Source organism: Myxocyprinus asiaticus, chromosome 2 (assembly GCF_019703515.2).
Source record: "Myxocyprinus asiaticus isolate MX2 ecotype Aquarium Trade chromosome 2, UBuf_Myxa_2, whole genome shotgun sequence".
Taxonomy (NCBI): domain Eukaryota; kingdom Metazoa; phylum Chordata; class Actinopteri; order Cypriniformes; family Catostomidae; genus Myxocyprinus; species Myxocyprinus asiaticus.
Window position 1 is genome coordinate 4945058 of NC_059345.1, and position 26134 is coordinate 4971191.

The window sequence follows — 26134 nt, forward strand, 5'->3', positions numbered from 1 at the left end:
ACAGCGTGCGGTACGGTTGGCAAACCACACCCTTCAGTCCCCCTCCATCCTGCCTAGAGACCCCAGAAAAAACAGGATTGGTCGGGAAGCCGTGTTTTCTAATGACTGATTATGATACAATCCAAAGCTAAGCGGCTAACGCAGGATTGTGAACACATGGGGTGGGGGGATGGTTCTGTCCCACTTGCTGCTTTCTGTTCATATTATCTAAGCTTATATACCCCCAACTCCCCACCTCTTTTCTAGCCATTTCTCTCACATGCCTGCACCTTAGATGCAGTTTCCCAGAGAACAGAGACGACAAGGATGCTGCTGTGCTGCAGCGAGTCTCTTTAGACCTGTCGTGGGAGGAGTTGAGCATCACTGCTTGTCTCTCGCCTCCCATTTTCTCTCTCTTTACCTCCCTGCGTTGTTTCAGAGCTGTGTCAGCAGGCGTCGCTTGTCTGCTCTTGGGCTGGATAGTCACCTAAGGCTTGTTTTTTCATTGCCAGCATCATTCCATCCTCAATTCCTGCTTGTTCGCTACTATTGAGGGACTATGGCGCACGCTGCAGCGAGCATCAAAAAGGCCCGGGTGGAGATGGAGCAAGCTCCCGACCTGAAGGCATTAGAGAAAGCCCGTGAGAAAAGGAGGCGCTCACGGGAAAGAGCCGAGCGCAGGCGTAAGGTAATGAAAGGCGCTGGATTTTTCATCTCACCTTACTTCCACCGGAGCTCCAGGGATGCCAGTCCCCCCAAAAACTCCTCAATCCTCTTCTCCACTCATCCATCATCCATCCATCAACATTCACGCCTGGCTCGAGAAGCACCTGCCTGATAAAGAAGGACACTTCATTAGCTTCATCATTGTGTTTTTGTTACACCTGGCTGCATTGATGCTTTCAGATGTTTCAGTGTTGTGATGTGTATCATTTGTAATAAATAGAAGAAGATGCAGGCAGCTTTGTCTATTCCACATCTGTGTATTTACTAGTCAAAGCTGGTAGTTTGTATTCATAGCACTTTAACCCTCCGGTGCATGGTGTTTAACAGATATTTTTAACCATTTAGGGTGTAATATTCATCCAAACCACCATGAGTGACTACCTTTGACTCTTGCACATAATTCTAAATGACTGTCTTCTTTATGTCCTTTTTTATTTTTATGACAACATAAATTTAACATGGCAGACGGAATTGGTGATGCACCAAGTACTTTGGGAACAATTACCATTATCTTCTGTTTCAATGGACAGTTAACTCTCAATATACATAGTTTTGAAAAGGAAAAATAAAGTTTGAAAATTAAATATATTATATTCATTTTGTGAATACAAAAAACATTAATGCATTAATGAATTTGTGATGCATCAGAGGGTTAATCTCACATCCTAATATTTCATTTATATTCTCTTTCTGTATCTCTTTTGCATCACCTCTCTAAATCAGCAGTTATATTTGTTTCCGGTGTTCTCAAACAAAGTATCTGGTAATGATCATTCTCCATGTATTTATGTGGCACATGTCCATACATTTTTGCACATTTCTATCTAGATACATCGTTCATATGATTCAGCCAGTGCTGTGTTATTCTGTGATTAAATTGTACAGTTTTTAGCTGTTGCAAAGAGGAAGCAAGGACATGTCAGAGTTGCAGTGTAATAGCGCTGCAATAGACTTAAGTAGTAAGTCGTGTGTGTGTGTGTGTGTGTCTCATGCATTCTGAAAATGGTCAATCAGTGGTTCCCAACTGGTTTTGCTTCAGGACCCACAATTTACATTGGACATCAAGTGGTGACCCAACACTACCAGAATAGTTTATCATACAAAAAGTATTGTGGCCTTAATACTTTGAAGTTAACACTGAAATGTATTAATATTACGATGAACGGCATACAGTACTGTAGGCTCAAACAAATGCACAATGATTAACGACATTGGCTGAATAGGAGAATAGACAATTTTGGTTTCTAAATGTCTCTTGAATTTCAATAGTTTCATGCTCACTGCAGTTAATAATTCACTTGCACAAAACACATTGTTGTCCAAACAAAACATATTTATTCACAAATGAACCCATATTTAAAGAATTTTGGGTCATATTTTTGACATTGTGTTGTTTTGTTCATGGTTTCCAAAGATTACGAAATGTCATGCAACCCGTCCATGTTCGGTCTAATCTGGCTAGCTACCAAATGACAGATGAATTTGCACCGAAATACTGTAGAGTTTGGCTTATTTGTTAGTGTTAAAATGAGCTAGCTTCTACCAACTGACAGATGAATTTGCACCAAAATTCTGTAGAGTTTGGCTAATTTGTTGTTGGTAATTTTAGTTAGCTTCTACCAATTGACAGATGAATTTGCACAAAATACTGTAGAGTTTGGCTTATTTGTTATTGTTAATATTAGCTAGCTTCTACCAAATGACAGATGAATTTGCACCAAAATACTGTAGAGTTTGGCTAATTTGTTATTGGTAATTTTAGCTAGCTTCTACCAACTGATAGATTAATTTGCACAAAATACTGTAGAGTTTGGCTTATTTATTATTGGTAATATTAGCTAGCTTCTACCAAATGACAGATGGATTTGCACTGAAATACTGTAGAGTTTGGCTTATTTGTTAATATTAACTAGCTTCTACCAAATGACAGATGAATTTGCACCAAAATTCTGCAGAGTTTGGCTAATTTGTTGTTGGCAATTTTAGTTAGCTTCTACCAACTGACAGATGAATTTGCACACAATACTGTAGAGTTTGGCTAATTTGTTATTGGTAATTTTAGCTAGCTTCTACCAACTGATAGATTAATTTGCACAAAATACTGTAGAGTTTGGCTTATTTGTTATTGGTAATATTAGCTAGCTTCTACCAATTGACAGATGAATTTGCACTGAAATACTGTAGAGTTTGGCTTATTTGTTATTGTTAATATCAGCTAGCTTCTACCAAATTACAGATGAATTTGCACCGAAATTCTGTAGAGTTTGGCTAATTTGTTGTTGGTAATTTTAGTTAGCTTCTACCAATTGACAGATGAATTTGCACAAAATACTGTAGAGTTTGGCTTATTTGTTATTGGTAATATTAGCTAGCTCCTACTAATTGACAGATACATTTGCACTGAAATACTGTAGAGTTTGGCTTATTTGTTATTGTTAATATCAGCTAGCTTCTACCAAATTACAGATGAATTTGCACCGAAATTCTGTAGAGTTTGGCTAATTTGTTGTTGGTAATTTTAGTTAGCTTCTACCAATTGACAGATGAATTTGCACAAAATACTGTAGAGTTTGGCTTATTTGTTAGTGTTAATATCAGCTAGCTTCTACCAATTGACAGATGAATTTGCACCAAAATTCTGTAGAGTTTATCTAGTTTGTTGTTGGCAATTTTAGTTAGCTTCTACCAACTGACAGATGAATTTGCACAAAATGCTGTAGAGTTTGGCTAATTTGTTGTTGGTAATTTTAGTTAGCTTCTACTAACTGACAGATGAATTTGCACCAAAATTCTGTAGAGTTTGGCTAATTTGTTAGTGTTAATATTAGCTAGCTTCTACCAATTGACAGATGAATTTGCACTGAAATACTGTAGAGTTTGGCTTATTTGTTAGTGTTAATATTAGCTAGCTTCTACTAACTGACAGATACATTTGCACTCAAATACTGTAGAGTTTGGCTTATTTGTTATTGTTAATATTAGCTAGCTTCTACCAAATGACAGATGAATTTGCACCACAATTCTGTAGAGTTTGGCTAATTTGTTGTTGGCAATTTTAGTTAGCTTCTACCAATTGACAGATGAATTTGCACAAAATGCTGTAGAGTTTGGCTTATTTGTTAGTGTTAATATTAGCTAGCTTCTACCAAATGACAGATGAATTTGCACCAAAATACTGTAGAGTTGGCTTATTTGTTAATATCAGCTAGCTTCTACCAAATGACAGATGAATTTGCACCAAAATTCTGTAGAGTTTATCTAGCTTGTTGTTGGCAATTTTAGTTAGCTTCTACCAACTGACAGATGAATTTGCACAAAATGCTGTAGAGTTTGGCTTATTTGTTAGTGTTAATATTAGCTAGCTTCTACCAAATGACAGATGAATTTGCACTGAAATACTGTAGAGTTTGGCTTATTTGTTATTGTTAATATTATCTAGCTTCTACCAAATGACAGATGAATTTGCACCAAAATTCTGTAGAGTTTGGCTAATTTGTTGTTGGCAATTTTAGTTAGCTTCTACCAACTAACAGATGAATTTGCACCAAATGCTGTAGAGTTTGGCTTATTTGTTAATATCAGCTAGCTTCTACCAAATGACAGATGAATTTGCACCAAAATTCTGTAGGGTTTATCTAGCTTGTTGTTGGCAATTTTAGTTAGCTTCTACCAAATGACAGATGAATTTGCACCAAAATACTGTAGAGTTTGGCTTATTTGTTAATATCAGCTAGCTTCTACCAAATGGCAGATGAATTTGCACAAAATACTGTAGAGTTTGGCTTATTTGTTAGTGTTAATATTAGCTAGCTTCTACCAAATGACAGATGAAGTTGCACAAAATACTGTAGAGTTTGGCTTATTTGTTAGTGTTAATATTAGCTAGCTTCTACCAATTGACAGATGAATTTGCACAAAATACTGTAGAGTTTGGCTTATTTGTTAGTGTTAATATTAGCTAGCTTCTACCAATTGACAGATGAAGTTGCACAAAATACTGTAGAGTTTGGCTTATTTGTTAGTTTTAATATTAGCTAGCTTCTACCAAATGACAGATGAATTTGCATCGAAATACTGTAGAGTTTGGCTTATTTGTTAGTGTTAATATTAGCTAGCTTCTACCAAATGACAGATGAAGTTGCACAAAATACTGTAGAGTTTGGCTTATTTGTTAGTGTTAATATTAGCTAGCTTCTACCAAATGATAGATGAATTTGCACCAAAATTCTGTAGAGTTTATCTAGCTTGTTGTTGGCAATTTTAGTTAGCTTCTACCAAATGACAGATGAATTTGCACAAAATACTGTAGAGTTTGGCTTATTTGTTAGTGTTAATATTAGCTAGCTTTTACAACATGACAGATACATTTGCACCAAAATTCTGTAGAGTTTGGCTAATTTGTTGTTGGTAATTTTAGTTAGCTTCTACCAACTGACAGATGAATTTGCACAAAATACTGTAGAGTTTGGCTTATTTGTTATTGTTGATATTATCTAGCTTCTACCAAATGACAGATGAATTTGCACAAAATAATGTAGAGTTTGATTGGACAATTAGCATTTTAAAACAACAATAAAAAATAAATTGGAAGCATTTTCTTCTCCCTTTTAAAGGTTGATAAGCCTACTTATTTTTATATCTTAGTTATGCATGATAAGATGGTTTGTTGTGTTTTGTTAGGCTATTTGTATTTACAGTTGTTTAGCTGTAGCTGTAGTCCCACCATACAGTTAAAAGAACTAATCATAATCTTGAACAACAGTTTTGGAGATTTCAGTCTTACCCCATTCAGGTAGATAGTAGCTATGTTTGCATGAGTGGAAACAGCTGCCTGGTGGTGTTGCCACCAACTGAACTGACTTGCCTTAAAATGACTTTGAATATGTTTGAGTGTTTGAAAGTTTCTTACACTTTCTTTTAATAATAACTGGCCTGTGAGTACAATCTCTTCTCTGTTTCCAAGGAGATTTTAATGCTATAAAACATGCCAATTTTAACAATAAAACCTTTATGGGTACTAGCAAAACATTAAATTTATATGTGAAGCTTTATGTTCAGAGATCCTGTTTTTGTCCTGATCAGCTGTACATTTTCTGTGACTTAGCTGTAGTCCTTGAAACGTTTCATCGGCAGTGGTCTACTTAGGAAATCAATCTTTGTTGAAATGCTTAAGGCATTAGTAAACAGTCTTGATCCAACTGCATAATGAACATGTCACAGATGCAAGTCGTAAAAAGAATTTAGTGGGGTTTATTTTATGCATAATCGTAATCAGTTATGAAATATTTCTTTACCTCACGGTGCTGAGAAAATCGAAATATTTATGAAAAGTGAAATTAAATGAAAATCATTTAAATGAGAATCTAATACTCATTAGTGGTAAACCTGGTCATAAAGGAATATTTTTCATGCACATATACAACTGATAGCATTCTGGTGACATCATGCAGCAGTGCCTGAACATTTTGGTTGGCAAAAAAGTTTAAGCAATGCAATGCTGGAGAAATATAAGCTCTAAACTGTAACTTGAGTTGAAAGAGATGTTTCAAGATCTTAGAAATGGTTCATGGTGATTTTATAGAATCACAAGTGATGTGTGTATGTATATATAAATTCAGATATTTAAATATTCATTTTCAAATTTCAGTATACATTATGATTTTTTGGCATCACTTTACAATAAGGTTGTATTTGTTAATATTAGTAAATGCATTATGTATCATGAATTAATAATACAAAATATATTTCCACATGATTTAGTCTTGGTTACGTTTATGAAAAATAGCTTATTATGCATGTTATACATTTACAGATTTTTAGTTTGAAAAATGTTTTAGAATGTTAAAATGAACATTTACCAAGATCAATAAATTCTGTAAAAGTATTGTTCATTGTTAGTTCATGTTAACTAATTTCATTAATTTTGTTTACCAGTGTGGTAACACTTTACAAAAGGTTGTATTTGTTAACACCATGAACAAACAATGAAAAATATATTTTTTAAAGAATTTATTAATCAACGTTCAACATTAATGTTGATTAATAAATGCTTTAAAAAAAGTGTGTTCATTGTTTGTTCATTTATGAATATTAATTGTTCATTTTTAGTTCATAATGCATTTACTAATTTTAGCATATACAACTTTTTATTTTAAAATTGTATTAGTATATGTTGAAAAGAACTCTAACCAAGATGACTAAATCTGGATAAAAGTACCGATCGTGTTAACTAATTTTGTTAACCAATGTTAACGAATGCAATCATTTAAGTAGAGTGTTACAGAATTTTTTTAAACCATTTTGGTCATTTGTCCATGCTACTTGATTCAAAAAAAGATTCTGTTTGGATATGTACACATAAACGTCATTGTTGTTCAAATGGTAATGGAGCTGCTTTTTTGGTGGAGGAAAACGCTGTTCTAGTGTGGATGAGAGGCGCAAACATGGCAAAACGAATGCATTTTTGGAACGAAAACGTACAGTATTAGTGTGGACGGGGCCTTTATATCAAACCCCTTCTCTTACAATCATTAACATTCTGTTTAAAATTCAGGCTTAGTGTGTGCTTTGACAGGGTTTTAGTGGATAAAGTAACCCAAGTTTGTTCTAGCTTAAGCCTCTAAACTAGAATCGACCTCAAATCCACCACAACTGGTGCCTTATGCGGGACATGACACCTGGAATCCTGGTTTGTGTCTTTATAGCACAAGTTTTAAAGAAGTGACACCAGCTATTCATATTTAAATTGCTTAAATAAAACTGAGCAAAATGGGATTGACCTACATTGCATTGGAGTACAGTTTTGTCGTTTTAAAGTGAGTCGGAGTGAGTTTATAATCTCTCTCCAGACTGTGCATCGTCAGGTAGAGCTTTCTTCTTTGTAGACAACATCAAAGCGATGGATTTGGAAATGTGTTTTAAAATGTGTTGCAGTGCAGATGTCTGAGTTGCTATGGAAACATAACCCCAGACACATTGTTTGATATTTTTAATTTATTTGCCCTCATTGCACTTTTGTATCGTAGATGAAATGACTTGGAAGAATCAAGGCTTTAAAAGAGATTAATTTGTTTCAGTGATGTGGGTGTGATGACATTTTAGATAATCATTACGTCTCCCGTTATACAACAGTTAGTTCCGGTCCTCTAATCTGATTGGACAAGCGGCATACCAAGAGTGCTGATATTTACGTTGCTTTCACCCATGTTGGAATTACCATGATCATTCATGTCTTTGCCAAACTCATAATTACAAGTTGAGAACTCTGAAACTTTTGGGTTTTATGTAATAACCATATTACTATTTAATATAGCTGAAGACTACTTCGTGTCTCACTTCAATGCTATGAAGTGTCCATGAGTAGCTGTAGCTGTTTTTCTAGTACCCTAAACCCGCTCCCCTGACCATATGGTTTACAACAGATTATAGTAGTTAGCTGTCTGTCCAGACCGAAAGATTACATCCTTTAGTTTGATTGAAGCATGTGCAAAATTAAAATACAATCCTCTCTCTGGAGAAGAATCTGGTGTTCGGTCATTGGACAGTCATAGTCAGTAATAATAAGGGTAGAAGCTGTACGTATTCTGTTTGAAAGGGCCGCTTGAGACATTTAATCGATATTTCATGATGCTTAGAGCGAATCTGTCAGCTTTACCTACATGTCAAGAGGTAGGCTAGGTCTGTTTATTTGTAAATAGATCATTTAAATGCCATACAATGAGTAAGTAAGGTTAACTAAAGCATGTTTTCCCAACCAGGGGCTCAGGTACCCCAGTCAGCGAGGCATATGTCGGAAGATTTTGGATTACATAAAATAAAGTACTGTTTTTATCTCAATGGGTCTCGTTCATGAAACACGAACAGATTTCTGTGTTTGATAACTTGTAAACCCATTCTTTTCATTCAGTCCAATGCAACAAAAATGGTTTTATGAACGATTTAGAGAGAAATTTGTTCTACACGTATTTTATACATGAGGCCCAATGAACATTTACAGTAAATGAGATGGCAAATTAAGAAGGAAAGGATTAAACCTGCAAGATGTTGATACCCAGTGTGTCTTTTTTTATTATAGCAATTCTCCTTGTGTTATAATATGGTATGCAACACCTACAGTCAAGCACTGTAACTCTAACAATAAAATAGTTAATGAAAATGTTTTTAATGATGTCAGTGGCACTAACAGTACAAATTAAAACTTTAAAAGGTGAACCTGACTAACTAATATTATTTTAAATCATTTTCTTTTATGTTGCCACACATACAGTCATTGTGTTTGATAAGGAAACCTCAGATGTAGCTAATCAAAACTTTTCCATTATCAAATAATACAGTTTGCTGCTGGATTGATAACATGTCTCTAATATTACTGGCCAAGTGGTGATTCAAATAAAAAGGGCAGGTCAGTTCCATTTAATAAACCAGATTTATGTTGTTGCAACATGATCACACAGGAAGTCGGCATGTTGTTTCCGAGTTCCAGTACCCTAGGATTGGCCACATTATGCCGACTCTCTGACATGCGCATCTCCTATCAGACATATTTACATCGGCTCAAGCATGTTTACCTACCCTTGTGGCTTGACCGGAAGCATGTTGCATCAGCAGTGTGGGAGACCCAGGTTTGGATTCCGCGTTGAAACCAGGAAGTAATTTAATTTGCATCATCAGTGACGAGTGTGATTTGGAGGTTGCATTTTCCCGTTACATTAAATTTTTACTACACTGATGGTTCGGTTTAGGTTTGGGGTTTGTGTTGGGAAGTACAGTTTATAAAATATAAAATATACATTCCTCTTCACTGTATTACAGCCTGTACAGCTGAAAACAATACACTTCACAACTCACTTTTTGCGCACCTCTGAGGACATTACACCTGAAAATGGCGCTCACACATGCTCATACGCCCAACAACACTTACCGCTTTGGCCACTGGGGATAGTGCTTAGAATTTAGTTAAGCACAGACCGGTTTTAGCTGAAGAAAAGTGAACCTGCTGTTTCTGATTTCACTGTAAGATCTGGTTGTTCTAATTCTTTGGCATATTGATCTACACTGTAAACCTTAGTCAAGGTAGATGGCAGGCCTGGCTCCACAGGGGGGCCTGGGTGGGACTGGCCCACCCAATCATGAAGTTGGCCCACCTTGAAAATTATACCTACACCCACCCCTCCAACTGTTCGGCCCACCCGACGTGTCCTATGGCCCACCTTACATCTTAGAGCATATTTAATTTGTCCCAAATGAAAATAAGGCAGTGAGGGATAGTTGTACAGTACTTTAATAGGTTGTGCTCTCTTAATATCATAGGTCACATCTAATATACACAAACTTAGTTCTTCTGAGTCATTTATCAATTCGTGGCATTTTTATTTGTATAGCGCTTCTCACAATACATTGTGACCAATTTTCACAATTTGTCCCTTGGAAATGTTTGAAAAAGTTTATTTTTAGTGATTGTTAGGTTCTATGCTGAGCTCACTAAAAGTCAGCTGAAAGGAGAACAAATGCATCTGGTGAACTTGTCACGCACACACACACACACACACACTCACGGAATGACAAAGCAAAGGACAAGGAGAGCAGTGCCAACTGAAATGTATCATTGATCTTGAAGATTAAATCAATACATTTATCAGTACAATCAATAAACACACAGTTTGTCTGCATTTTGCATTCATGTTTCCAAACTAAAGCTCAACACGATTTCAAAATGTACCCTATTTACTTACTTAATGAACATTCAGGGTCTTACTGTGCACATTTTTTTCCCCATTCTGATGGTTGATGTGAACATTAACTGAAGCTCCTGACCCGTATCTGCATGATTTTATGCACTGCACTGCTGCCACACGATTGGCTGATTAGATAATCGCACGGATGATTGTTGGTGCCAGATGGGCTGGTTTGAGTATTTCTGTAACTGCTGATCTCCTGGGATTTTCACGCACAAAAGTCTCTAGAGTGTACTCAGAATGGTGCCAAAAACATCCAGTGAGCGGCTGATTTGTGTGTGTGTGTGTGTATATATATATATATATATATATATATATATATACTGTATACTGTATAGCCTATATATAGTTTGTCCTTAGTGTTTTTTAACCCCACCCCTCCAACCACCTATCTCCATTTTGGTTTGTAACACCCACAATCTAATAAGTTCTTCATGTGGAAAATCAAGTCCTGCCTTATATGTTTTTTTCTCATTGAATATCCTGTTTCACTTGGAAATAAGCCAGGAAGTAAAATGCACTGCGAACGGCATTTCGCATTGACTTCAACATAATTAATCAACATGCATTGTACTATACAGGCATATTATACAGCATGGCTTAGCATGGTTTTGCAAAGCATTTTTGAACATTTTGTACTCTGATACAGTATAGTTTAAAATATTTCAGAATATGATCATTATTTTATAGCGCAAAAAAAGAAACAAACAAAAACACAAATATATATATATATATATATATATATATATATATATATATATATATATATATATATATATATATATAAAGCAGAGCACACATTGTAATTTTTTTTTATTGCTACTGTGCATTACTTCATTTGTCTTATCAAACCTTTTGTAACAGGGAAGATGATGTATAAGGTGTCCATGGACTTTTTTTAAAAACAAGATTTACCTTTTCTCTGTAAGTTTTTCACCATTTGTAAACATATTTAAAGGGGTCATGAAATACTCTTCTTTTATAATTTTATGTTCCCTGAGTTCCACTGATAATGTTAATTTAAAACTAAATTTCAGGGTTTACACATAATGCACATCCAACACATTGCATCTGAATATATTAAACTGTTCACTCAAACACAGCAGCACCATAAATGATCAAAAAGTCATGACATTTGAAATATTCATGAATGGAACTGTTTTATGTTTTTCGATTGGGTCCAATAGTGTTTTTAACTGCCCCATCCTTCAATAACAGTTCCTTTGCAAAGCTTGAATCGTATTATGACTGGTTCACAAGCAATCCATGCTGATATGAGCCAAAAAATCATACAATACTGATATGCTGAAGACACATCCACAAGACGCACACAGAGTATCATCCTGCACCGAGGCACACATTGCCGGATATGCATCAAAACGGTCAAAGACGTCCATCTAGTGCATGTTTACATACACCAACAATTAAAAATAGTGCAGATGTGCGAAAGAATACATCCGGGATGCATTTTTGCTAAAAACAGCAAGAGGCAGAATAGCTGAATGAAATAGAATGTTGTCTCCTTTTCAGAGTAGTAACTTGGCACTGCGTCTTTTAAAAGTGCCACGAGATACATGACAATGGTCAAAGACGTCTGTCTAGTGCATGTTTATATACAAAAATTATTCAAAATTGTCCAGGTGGGTCCCCTTTGGTGTTCAGGAATAACTAGTAGAACACACAAGGCCTGTCTGGCCTGCTCTCTCTCTGTTTACGAACTGAGCACCAATGGGCGTGAGCACCACGATGATGACACATGTTGTGGGGTGTGTAAATGCAAATTAGTAATGTCTTGTGACATCACGAACACACAGATTTCAAAATGAGATGTTTCAGCAGGGTGGTAACTATAAATGCTCTCTTTAGAGTGGGGAGGAAGTTTTAAGTTCAGAAACTTACAGTATGTTTTTATAGTACACATACCTCTTATACAGTATGTCCAAATATCAACAAAAATTGTATTCTCTTTAATAAAAACCCCTTTAACCTCCACTAGTTAATTGTAAATGGTCCTGCGGTGTGACAAATGAAGCTTCCTTATAGTCTCTCGATTAATATCGACATGTTGCCGAGAAGTCGTAAAAAGCTGCATGCATAATAATTACAAAAGTATTAGCAAAATGCTGTTTAAAATAGTTTTAGATGGAGTGTAGCATGTCACACTGCAGGACATGTCAACTTGCCAAAGGTATTTCATGATCAACTATACCCAATAGCAGCAGATAACCTTGAATGATCTCAACCCACTCATCCCATACACATCTGACATCATAAATATCCAAATCTTCACATTTCTAGAATGCTCATTGGACAGAGCTGCTTCTGTTAATCCAATCCTTAGTGGCCATTGGATGGAATTCCACAGCACTGGACACTCAGAAGAGGCCACTTCAAACTCCCACCTTTCCCCCTCTGTTTTGGCCATGCCACCCTCCCCTTCCCAAACATACCACCATTGACATGCATAACTTGGCTGGTGGGTGTAAACATAGCCTGGGCTCAAATTAGCAATGAAGGAGAAGCCTTGACAGCCAGTGGTTAGCTGCAGTAGAGATCTACAGGTTATGGAAGGGACTGGTTGTCTGTGTAAACAGTGAACTGATAGGACACTGTGGTAGTTCTCTGTTGGGCCCAGAAATGGAGGCCCAAAAGTATGGACGAATTTGAGTTTTCCAGGATGCTATATACCTTGTATACTCATCATGGGCAATGCAGCGATGCGTAAATCACATAGAGTTGACAATCCTGCACAAGATGATACCCTTCCAGCTGTTGAATCAGGCCAAAGTGAAAGCATGGAATCCCTGGTAAGATATTTTAGGAGACCTCCATGTCTTTTCATAGGTACCTGCCTCTTACCATAGTTTAAGTGTTGGATCTTTTTGACTTGCAATTTCTGGATTAAGGTGTTTCAGTTTTATTTTAAGATTGTTGGTTAGTCTGTATTTTTAGCAGTTGCAGATTAGCCTTCTTCATGTTTCTTATGGGTTTTGCTACAAGGCTATTCTTTAATCGCATCTGTTGGTTGCTGTAATTTTTTTCTCTGCTCTCAAGATGTGCTTTTGTGTAATGTTGACAGTTGTTTACATGGTTGTTTATTTGAGCACCACACCCACTATTTTTTTTTTTACAAAAAAGTGCTGTTGGAGATCTTCAACTAGATTTATCTGTGCATTCTTACTGGATCTGGAAATTGGCTTGATCTAGGGGTTAGGACAGGTTTGGCTGGTATTACCACAAAAATGAATTTTGACTTGTCAAAATTTCTTTAAAAAAGCAAAAATCAAGGGTACAGTGAAGCACTTACAATGGAAGTGAATGGGGCCAATTTGTAAACATTTCATAATACTGTTTCAAAAGTATAGCCATAAGACATAAACCATATGCGTGTTGACATGATTTTAGTGTGATAAAATCGATACTAACCTTTTCAGTATATAGTTATATCCGATTTTACAACTTCAGTTCTATGACGACTTAATGCCTTATACCCCAAAACCCTAAAATGACTGTACAATTGATGATATAAACAACTTTACAGCTCAAATAATACATGAGTTTTAACAGGATAATTAATCTGTGCTTCTATAAAATTAGAAACTTCACATTTCTGCCTCTAACCCTTTCAGATATTGCTCCCATTCACTTCCTTTGTAAGTGCCACACTGTAACCTCGATTTTTGCCTTTTTTTTTAAAGAAAAGGAGGGACGAGTCAAAATAAATGTTTGTGATAATCAACATTATGCCACAAATGCTGTTGATTGAGCTTACCTTGTATTGAACATGGATTATGGCTTTAACTATATACCATTATTCTGGCAAACAGCCTGTTTCTCCATTGTCAGTCATTCAAAAGTAGCTGTGCATTGTGACAAAATACATCTCTTGCGATCATTATATTATATTATATTACATCAGCAACTGCCATTAGGATGAATGGGAAAGCTGGCGGACCTTATGCTGGCGGATCACCTTTGATTTCGATTCTGGAACCTTTAAAAGCATTTTTTTAAACCTCAGACAAATTTATTCAAATGAAATATTCCCTGCAAATTTTATATTTTATGCAGGATGACAGCTACAGGATTGCATCTTCATTGTGTCCCCTAAGGGTCTATTCTGGACCCTTTATTATTTAACTGATTTTAATTGAACTTTTCAATTATAAATGATATCTACTCTTATCAATTTTCAAATGATATGATACTTCAATTAGTGGATCATTTTGTGCTGTTTCAGTAGTGTTGTGGCTGGCCTGTCTAGGTACTTAAGAGCTCTATCAAACATTTACAAAGAGTTTAGAATGCTCACTATTTCTAGACTATAAAATTATTTTACTCTTGACACATAAATCCCTTCAGTGGCTACCTGTGTCTTATAAAATTGATTTCAAGATTATTTTATTCATTTTTAAATGTCTTTATTGTGTTAGCCTGATTTGTCTTTGCAATGTGATTATAAAGTCGAATGTGGGATATTCCTACTTGATACGTTTGGCTTCCGATTATACAGGCATTCCATTTCCTGCCGCTCAGAAGATGAAGTATAAAGGAACCAAATAGTAATGCTACCACAAAGTTTCAGTGTGTTTGACTGCCAACAAAGAAGCCAGATTGCAGATGATAAGTAATGCTATGGAATGCTAGCATGTGTTCTGCAGGTGTATGAATATCAGCAGGTTTATTTGTTTTACACACCTCTCTGTAAAGTCTGCTAAACAGGTCTTACTATCATGTAATTTCGGAACTTTGACTCATAGATGCAATTTATTTGCTTTAATGTGAATTTTTATTCCAAACTGTGTACATTTTCCTGGGTGCCGTCATGTTCAATCGACCCCCACACACAAGTTTTGGTGAAATTGGTGTTGTGGATTTCGGAAGTTTGACTTTGAGCGGCATTCTATTGCACTTCAAGGGCCCTATTTGAAGAGCGGTTGCGCTATGCGCAACACTTTGCTTTAAGTCAAGCATAAAGTCAGTAGGCATGACCATTACATTTTGGTATTTTCATGCAAGCATGTGCTAAGTCTAGGCGCAAGTGGGCTTGGCGAAATTGCATGCACAAAGCTTCTTCTCCAGTTTCGTCCTATTATATATTATATAAAATATAAATAAAGACAGCACATTCATATGAAGTTAGTAGTATAAATGGTGTGTATGCAATGAATTAGAAGAATAGAAATATGGATTTACTGTACCTCTTTTGTGTATCATGTATCCTTGTTGAATGTTAGACATATTCCTATGACAGTGACATGCTCTTATACAGGTGCATCTCAATAAATTAGAATGTCGTGGAAAAGTTCATTTATTTCAGTAATTCAACTCAAATTGTGAAACTAGTGCATTAAATAAATTCAATGCACACAGACTGAAGTAGTTTAAGTCTTTGGTTCTTTTAATTGTGATGATTTTGGCTCACATTTAACAAAAACCCACCAATTCACTATCTCAAAAAATTAGAATATGGTGACATGCCAATCAGTTAATCAACTCAAAACACCTGCAAAGGTTTCCTGAGCCTTCAAAATGGTCTCTCAGTTTGGTTCACTAGGCTACACAATCATGGGGAAGACTGCTGATCTGACAGTTGTCCAGAAGACAATCATTGACACCCTTCACAAGGAGGGTAAGCCACAAACATTCATTGCCAAAGAAGCTGGCTGTTCACAGAGTGCTGTAACCAAGCATGTTAACAGAAAGTTGAGTGGAAGGAAAAAGTGTGGAAGAAAAAGATGCACAACCAACCAAGAGAACCGCAGCCTTATGATTGTCAAGCCAAATCGATTCAAGAATTTGGGTGAACTTCACAAGGAATGCTGGGGTCAAGGCATCAAGAGCCACCACACACAGACATGTCAAGGAATTTGGCTACAGTTGTCGTATTCCTCTTGTTAAGCCACTCCTGAACCACAGACAACGTCAGAGGCGTCTTACCTGGGCTAAGGAGAAGAAGAACTGGACTGTTGCCAGTGGTCCAAAGTCCTCTTTTCAGATGAGAGCAAGTTTTGTATTTCATTTGGAAACCAAGGTCCTAGAGTCTGGAGGAAGGGTGGAGAAGCTCATAGCCCAAGTTGCTTGAAGTCCAGTGTTAAGTTTCCACAGTCTGTGATGATTTGGGGTGCAATGTCATCTGCTGGTGTTGGTCCATTGTGTTTTTTGAAAACCAAAGTCACTGCACCCGTTTACCAAGAAATTTTGGAGCACTTCATGCTTCCTTCTGCTGACCAGCTTTTTAAAGATGCTGATTTCTTTTCCAGCAGGATTTGGCACCTGCCCACACTGCCAAAAGCACCAAAAGTTGGTTAAATTACCATGCTGTTGGTGTGCTTGACTGGCCAGCAAACTCACCAGACCTGAACCCCATAGAGAATCTATGGGGTATTGTCAAGAGGAAAATGAGAAACAAGAGACCAAAGCATGCAGATGAGCTGAAGGCCACTGTCAAAGAAACCTGGGCTTCCATACCACCTCAGCAGTGCCACAAACTGATCACCTCCATGCCACGCCGAATTGAGGCAGTAATTAAAGCAAAAGGAGCCCCTACCAAGTATTGAGTACATATACAGTAAATGAACATACTTTCCAGAAGGCCAACAATTCACTAAAAATGTTTTTTTTATTGGCCTTATGATGTATTCTAATTTTTTGAGATAGTGAATTGGTGGGTTTTTGTTAAATGTGAGCCAAAATCATCACAATTAAAAGAACCAAAGACTTAAACTACTTCAGTCTGTGTGCACTGAATTTATTTAATACACGAGTTTCACAATTTGAGTTGAATTACTGAAATAAATGAACTTTTCCACGACATTCTAATTTATTGAGATGCACCTGTATATGCATGGAAAATGTGGCTCTCGTCAGGATTTGTAGGCTTCGTTAAATTATAGAGAATGTACGTTTAATTAATCATTTTCATCTACTGACACACAAATCATGGCTAGTATTAACAGTGATTGTATCGGAATGCACTTCACTTCTACCGGTCGATTTTGATAGTGAAAAATTCAATTCATTTGTAGAAATGTCTTAGTGTTCATAGCAAATTTAAAGTGAAAATAGCAAATTGCGCCACTTCATTACCATTCAATAATACACCTACAGATAGCACTTAGAATTGGTACTCTCACGAAAATTGAACAAGACGTGGCGTATGGTCTTTGTGCATAGCGCTGTGCTTTGCGCAATCACGAAAATAGACCTCCAAATAGGAAACTTTGACTTTCAAATTTGAATGGAACGCAGCATACTCCAATCATTCAGCTTGCTGGTTATATCTGAAACATGTCTGAAAAAGTCACTATGGCCCAAGCTGTAAAGCTCTCTTCCTATACGAAGTTGACTTAAATAGCACTTTTAAAAATGATCTCAAAGCACACTTGTTTACTATGACTTTCCATAATCCACCTACATTTATTTCTCATGGTATTTCAGTGATGTATTGTTGATTTTTTTTTCTTTTTTTTTCTTGTTTATCTTTCATTTCTTATCTTATTAGGGTATGTTTGTGCACTTATAGTATTTAAACTAAGTCATCAACACTGATGTCATCAGATGCATTTGTTGTGCATAGTAGACAAGAGGGTTTTGTGTTAGTTGTGTTAGTAGGGTTTTAAAAATGCTGTTTCCATGGCAGCTATAATCCTTGCATGACCTTTATATGAATGTGAGTGGGATCACAATTGTGATGTCAAGTTCAAGTAGATAAGTACACTACGTATTTTTGAGTTGCATACAGTTATTGGTTAACTGAGGACATGGATGTTAAAAATAAAGTTGATCATTGAGCTATGAACATTTGATGAGTAATTTGAGAGTTCATATTGAAATTTAAACTTTTAATCGCAGACTTTGGTATCTTGGCATATCTGAGCACAGTTTGAAAAATGTTTGCGAAGCGGTTGACTCCACATTAAATGTTGAAAACACAGTGACGTTTTAAAATCATTGCTCTCATTTAATCTCATTGTTGAAACAATTAAGAAAGAATTAAGATATAAAAGATATTTCATTTGTGATTTTTCTTTCTTCTAGGATCAGATGGGATGGGAATGCGATATTAGAAAGACCTGCTGTTTGTGCTGTGCTATTTTTAAAAGCAATTAGTGTATGTTGTGCAACTTGAGTAAATGAAAAACAGCTATTGTTGGATCTGCTTTATCTGCTTGTTAGTTCACAAGGTATTAATAGAAATAAATGGGGGGGGACTGAGAGAGCCAGCCAGCCAGAGATAGTAAAGAGGATGATAAGCAAAAAGCTCTTATTTTATTTGCTGCATGTTGATTTAATCTTGTGGGCGAGTAGGTCTGTATCTGCACCCACATAATTCTGCAGAAACTCGATGAATTCAAACATACTCATTCACAAACTTCTACATCCTGTGACACTTGCATGTTTGGGCTAATTTGATCTTTCTTTTAGCTACCAATGGGGTGCTCTCAGCTCAATTTAAAACATTTAACTGTATTTACATTAAAGGTGCATACAGTAATTTTTTACTCATTAAAAAAGTTTAACAAGTTTAAAGACATGAATTGTAATTTTGCAATATATGTAAGAAATCATGACCACTAACATTAAAATGAAAACTCCAGTCATATCAGCTGTTTTATTCTACATGGAGAGGGTCTGCACATGGGGGCTGCCATGTTAGAATCACATGACCAGCCGAATACTACTCGCTTAATCTCAGTAACCGTCCTGTTATTTGACACTTTCACACACTGATTAAACTAATCATGGCTGACTGTGAAAACTACATTTCTACAATGGCATCTGAAACTGAAAACTATTGATTTAAATAATGCTGCATCCAAGCCGCTAGGTGTCAGTGTAAGTCCTAGATGACACAAAGGCAAAAGTTACTGAGTGCATCTTTAACAGTGCATTTATGCATTTAGCAGGCAATTTTCTCCAAAGCACTTACATTCAGGGTATCCGTTTTATAAGATGTTCCTTGGGAATCAAACCCATAAGGATTTGCAGTCAGTTGAACAATAGGAACATATATTTTAATTTAAATTGACTTTTTATGTCCATATTTAATTAAAAAATACACAGAAATTGATGGACAGGAGATCCGCCCCCGTATTCACTCCCAGAACGTGCGTCATCTGTTTATGTATGCCACTGTTGTCATGGTGTCCGATAGGACATTGTGGCCTTGAAGGAACTGTACAAAGTGCTTCAATGCTAGAAACACTGTCAGTAACTCCAGAAAGTTTATGTGCGTGTTGCGTAGTGACACGGGCCAAACCCCATTCACTATTCTGCCTTCTCACTCTGCGCCCCAACCTGTGAGTGACACATCTGTCATCACCACTTTACTCAGAGAGACTGCCCCCAAAGGGATTCCCCCATGAAGGAAAGCGTGGATTCTCCAATGACGGCGCGCGAGCATCCCCTTCCCCTCTGTCGCCCTCTGATTTTAATGACGGCAAGGACACAAGTGCTGCGCTGCTATCCAGTGCTGAAATTCTCTCATTCGCAATAGTCCCAATGGAATGACTGATGCCGTCAAGGCCATCAGACCCAATAGGTGTAGACATAGTCTTTATGAGACTTTTTTCCCCTCTCTGAAAAAGGGACAAACAGCTGTGAATCGATCCGATGCGTTCCTCTGACAGAAACGCTCGATACAGATCGGAGTTTAATCTGAGGCCCAAATATATTATTTCCTGCGAGGGCACCAGACAGCTCTTTGTCTCATTTATTTTTAAATCTGTGTCGTATAAATGAGACACCAGCACTCTCGTATCTATCTTTGCTTGTTGCCGCGACGGAGCACAGAGCAGTAGATCATCTTGGTAAGCAGACACCCTGAGACCCATTAATCTCAGCAGCGTTAGTGCTGCTTCCACACACTTGCTGAACACTCTCAGTGCTAATGACAGTTCGAAAGGCACCATCAAAAATTCGTAGGCTACTCCCTGATAAGCAAACCTTAGGAATTTTCTGTGTGCCAACGTGAAAATATGTGTCTTTCAGATTGACTGACGTAAACCAGTCTCTGGCATGAAAAAATTGAGAGAGCATTTTGAGTGTGAGCATTTTTAATTTGTACCTTCTGAGGTGTTTGTTGAGGTTCCGCAAATCGAGAATGGGATGGAGTCCTCCCCCTCTCTTGGGGATGACAAAATACCTCCAGAAACTGAGCTAACTCCCCCTCTGCTGTTGACATTAACACCTTGTTGAAGAGAGGTGGTTTTACAGCGAATTGCAGGTGATAACATCCTGGTTACTTTCGTAACCTCTGTTCCCTTATGGAGGGAATGAGACGTTGTGTTGATGTAGTGACACTAGGGGTCACTCTTGGGAGCCCCAAATACCTCTGCTTTTCGAAAAAAGGCCAATGGGAATTGGCGAGGACGTTTCCTATCTGTCACTCACTTGACGTTGTGTCGATGTAGTGACACTAGGGGTCCCTATACAAAATGCCACAACTAGCTGAACTGTGTTACGTGGACTGGCGGTGCAAGATGGGCAGACCGCTGTGTGCCTCATAGCCAGTGCACCAGGCTGTCACGTAACCTCCCCCAACAGTCTTTCGGGAACAAGTTGACTACCCAACAAATAGGGGCAGGCTAGCCCAGCCGTTGCCTCTTTTCCTCTTTTATCTCCCCAAAAAGGGTAGAATTTGTTAACCGACTGGGGACCATAAATGTCTACGTCGGGGGGGGTGTCACTCCCAAGGGGAAGACAACGCAGAGACCACACCCCGCACAGAGAGGTGGGGGGGATATTTTGAGTGGAAATATGTCACATGGTCTTACCGAGTCTTGTCAGAAGTATGTCATGTGGAGAAGTTGCATGGTAGGTCCTACCTGAGGGGGGAGGAGTTTCTACAAACATGGTGACCAGGGGCAGAGGGGCCTCTGCCCAAGGAAGATGCAGTTTACCGACAGGGAAATGATTTAGCAGAAGATATCACATGGGGTCACCTACGGGGAACCAGCACATGTGGAGCATCTACCCCAGTACAGGGTCAGTACTGCCAACAACTCGAGGCAGTTGATGTGCCAACGCAGCCGTGGGCCTGTCCAGGAGCCGGCAGCTGTGTGCCCATTGCATACGGTGCCCCAGCCCGTCTTGGAGGCGTCCGTCGTAACCACGATGCGCCTGGAGACCTGCTCTAGCGGAACCCCTGCCCGTAGAAATGCAAGGTCGGTCCAACTTTCTGCATGAGCAGAGAGGGGACCGCTGTAGCTCTCGCTCACCGATGGTGCTGCATGTGTTTATTTTTTGTGTTTATTTTCACACATTGCTGTGCCCTTGGTCCACTGCCTGGATGAACAGAGAATCGTTTTATTTTTGTAACACTCATGTTTTCGTACAAACTGTCTTCCTCTCTCTTTTCTGACCCCATGGGTGGAGAGGGGAAATGCAAACTCAGAGGTACTGGGGGAACTGGTGCCAACACTCTCCTTAAACTCTTTTTGTAAGAGCCGTGCAACACGAAACTTAGTTTTCGACTCCACTGCCGAGTCCTCTTGGCTGGAGGGGGGGAAATCAAACTCTCTTCTTGAGGAACAAGTGGAACAGAGACTCTGCGAGTGCTGTTCACCCACTCCATGTCCCGAACCAGCACACTGGTTAGGTCCCCCGCCTTATCTTGTTCCTCTGAGGGTTAGATGGGCGATGTTTGGCAGCCGCTGCTGCAAAAGAAGACTTACTTTTCGGCTGGGGCTGTTTCAGCTGTGCCCCTCCCTGCACTGACTGCAGGGGCGGTCCTGAATCCAGATTGCCCACCTTTAAAATGGGTTGGGAACCCAGAACATGATGACTGTGAATCTTGAGCAGTGACTTTTCAGGGAAGGCAAGTTTCAAATGCCTCCCAATCTTTCTTCCTTGAATCACACTGCTGCCGCATCGTAGAAACCGTATCCCCCCGAAAAGGGCTTTTGGTTCTGTCAGACAAACCCGACAAACCCAGCCAAAGAGCCTGTTCACCCACGACGGCAAGACCCATGATGTGGCCGCAGCTCTGGATGGCTCCTCTTGATGTGTGCAAGTTGTGATTCACAATGACGCAGATTTCCTCCCACAATGCCGCATCCGGCGCCCCAGCGCCAATTTTCCACACCATCTCCTCCATCAGCTTGGCCTGAACGGCTCATCTAACGAACTGTTTAGCGACCACTCCTTGCGAGTCCTGCTGAGAATAGCTTTCAGTTGCATGGAGAAGAGATATGTGGAGAATGAAGAAGAGACCTGTGGTGGTGTCTTATATAGGGAGGTTGGGCTCTCTTATCACTGCTGTGATTGGTCTGTCAGCTGACAGACATGGTATCATTGCTTCCAGAGGCGAATTCCCATAGTGTGATACCGATCAAATGTTAGAAAGAGAACATCAGCTTTGAAAAGTTAAGTAAAATTTACTTATTTTATTTACCTGTGAAATTTACTCAAATTAGCTAATTAATATGACAAGGTTTTGATTGATATATGATGACGCATTGTAAAGATAACAAACAATCATAAATAAGCTAGAGCATTATTTTTGTACACATTTGAATTGAGTACAAATGTAAAATGTACTCAATATTTTCAAGTTTATGCTTTAACTTATTCAGTGTAGGAAGTACTGAATCTTTTCTGCTGTATTTACTTTTATAGGTTTTTAGTAGGCATGGGATCGATGCCTTTTTCACGCATCGAAAATCGTAAGATTTTCCAGATGATTATCGATATATATATATATATATATGGGAACTTTTTGCAGATATAAATTGGGCTGCTCGTTGCACAATAGTCTTTGTCTTTTCAAACATATTTCTCAACACAACTCGTATAGTTTTCCATTAAGTTTGACCCAAATCATTATCAAAGGACAAAGATTATTTACTCTAGCTATCTATTGTGAACATGTATCTTTCATAGAGCCTACACAATGTATTTTCAGTTACAAATATGTCGTTTTGTGGTTTGACAGCTTGAATGAAAGACCTATTCAAGGCCACATACAGAGAAATTGCATAATAAACATCGCCATTTCGAATCGTCCAGTTTGCGCAGTTACAACAGTTTCGTACACTAACCTGCAAACTTATCAACGTCACTGTTCATACTTGAAGAAGTACCAAATCTTTCGTAACTTTGGACTACCATCTCCTGTGCCGCTTCAGCTCGTCCTGAGTGTGTGTGTTTCAGTAAATGTTACGTCGCCATCTTGTGGTTAATCAGAGGTCAACTGAGACAATTGGAAAGCGTGCAAATTGGGCTTCTAATTTAAATGTCTAATTTTAATTTATCAGTGCCTCAAAAATATATAGATAAAATAACATGCCAATCAATAATCGATATATCGATATTTATGACATCCCTATTTTTTTTTTAATCTGTTTTTATATTTTAACCTGGATTACACTGTAAATAGACATAAAAGCTGACATCGCGTTAAAAACAAACAAACAAACTTCCATAGTTTGACACATTTCTGAGTAAAACTGGGGTTGATAAATTAGACAGTCTTTTCTGAGGTGAAGGAAGTCATCATATTTTGATAACAAATATTGGAATAACTTGCACCAGTGGACCCTTTTCACATTTCTGGGTTTGAAAGTAAATTATTGCATGGTATAGTTGTGCACAAAAGTTTGCATACCCTTGGAGAATTGGTAATCTATGTTCCATTTTTAAAGAAAACATGAGTGAGCAGGAAAAACACATTTCTTTTATTTCTTATGGGATTCATATTCAACTGTAGGTTATAACAGAATGGCACAATCATAAAACAAAACATGGCGACAAAGAAAAAAATGAAATGACCCCTGTTCAAAAGTCTGCATACCCTTAGTTCTTAATACTTGCTCCCTTTAGCATCAATGACAGCGTGCAGTCTTTTGTAATAGTTGTCTATGAGGCCCCAAATTCTTGCAGGTGGTATAGCTGCCCATTCATCTTGGCAAAATGCCTCCAGGTCGTGCAAAGTCTTTGGTCGTCTTGCATGAACCGCACGTTTGAGATCTCCCCAGAGTGGCTTGATGATATTTAGGTCAGGAGACTGTGTTGGCCACTCCAGAACCTTCACCTTTTTCTGCTGTAACCACTGGAGGGTCAACTTGTCCTTGTGCTTAGGGTCATTGTCGTTCTGGAAAGTCCAAGAGCCTCCCATGCGCAGCTTTCAAGCAGAAGAATGCAAATTGTCTGCCAGTATTTTCTGATAATATGCTGCATTCATCTTGCCATCAATTTTCACAAGATTCTCCGTGCCTTTAGAGCTCACACACCTCTAAAACATCAGTGAGCCACCACCATGCTTCACAGTGGGGATGGTATTCTTTTCACTATAGGCCTTGTTGACCTCTCTGCAAACATAGCGCTTATGGTTGTGACCATAAAGCTCTATTTTGGCCTCGTCACTCCAAATTAAGGTGTTGTCAGGCATATTGTAACCGGGCTTTTTGTGGCATTGGCGCAGTAAAGGCTTCCTTCTGGCAACTCGACCATGCAGCTCATTTTTGTTCAATGATCGTTGTATTGTGCTCCTTGAAACAACCACACCGTATTTTTCCAGAGCAGCCTGTATTTCTCCTGAGGTTACCTGTGGGTTTTTCTTTGTATCCCGAACAATTCTTCTGGCAGTTGTGGCTGAAATCTTTCTTGGTCTACATTTTACATTTACATTTACATTTATTCATTTGGCAGACGCTTTTATCCAAAGCAACTTACAAAAGAGGAAGACATAAGCGAATCATCTTAAGGAGACAGTGGCATGAAAAGTGCTGTATTACAAAGTTTCACTAGCATCAGAATAGTATTCAAAACAGATTAATGTGCAACAAGAAATATATTTTTTTTAATGACTGGTTAAGTGCTTATGGAAAAGATGTGTTTTTAGTCGTTTTGTGAAGACAGAGAGTGAGTCAGCTTCACGGATGGAGTTGGGAAGGTCATTCCACCAACATGGTACGATGAAGCTGAGAGTCCGGGAATGTGTTTTGGTGCCTCTTTGTGTTGGTACAACAAGGCGACCTTGACCTTGTCTACCTGACCTTGGCTTGGTATCAAGAGATCCCCGAATTTTCCACTTCTTAATAAGTGTTTGAACAGTACTGGCTGGCATTTTCAAGGCTTTGGATATCTTTTTATATCCTTTTCCATCTTTATAAAGTTCCATTACCTAGTTACGCAGGTCTTTTGACAGTTCTTTGTTGGCTTGCTTTCATTCTGTAATTTTGAATCATCTTTGTATAGTAGCACACTGCACGACAAAGGCCAGTGCAGTCTTGGAAACTGATGCTGGTCAAAGCCAGTCATTTCTGCAGGGAATGTACTTTGTCATATATGTAAATGATTTGAACTGAATTATTCCTGTTGACAGACAAGTAGATTTGTTGTGTAGCTTTAGAGAAGGGTTGGACCACTGGTCTCCTTGGTTACTGGGCAGGGATGAGAATGTTTCTAGCTTTAGTTGTCATGGGAAATTTAATTATTCATAAATCCTTCACACAGTACATGGATTAAAGCAGAGCAGCACTCACTCAATGAATGTTGTATACTCCGCTAACCAAACAGAGCTGTTCTGACGCATCTCTTATCGTGTTTGATGGCTTTAATGATATTCCCTGAAGCACTGAAGCAAAAGTTCTGTTGCATGTTAGATAATACTATCAGATCATAAAACTTCACAAAACAGCCAAACTTTTATTTTTATATGGGAGGTTTCAGAGATTATGAAATGTCTCATG

The 26134-nt window shown here is 38.0% G+C and overlaps 1 protein-coding gene across 1 annotated transcript in view; it reads left to right on the forward strand.

Annotated features, from left to right (window-relative positions):
• Nucleotides 1-357: 357 nt before the first annotated feature.
• Nucleotides 358-26134, forward strand: part of LOC127453993 (ankyrin-2-like) — a 120785-nt gene continuing 95008 nt past the window's right edge. Inside the window, exon 1 of the mRNA XM_051720880.1 lies at nucleotides 358-667. Within this exon, the coding sequence (XP_051576840.1) occupies nucleotides 539-667 (129 nt within the window). The 5' untranslated portion in view covers nucleotides 358-538. The remainder of the gene's footprint in view (nucleotides 668-26134) is intronic.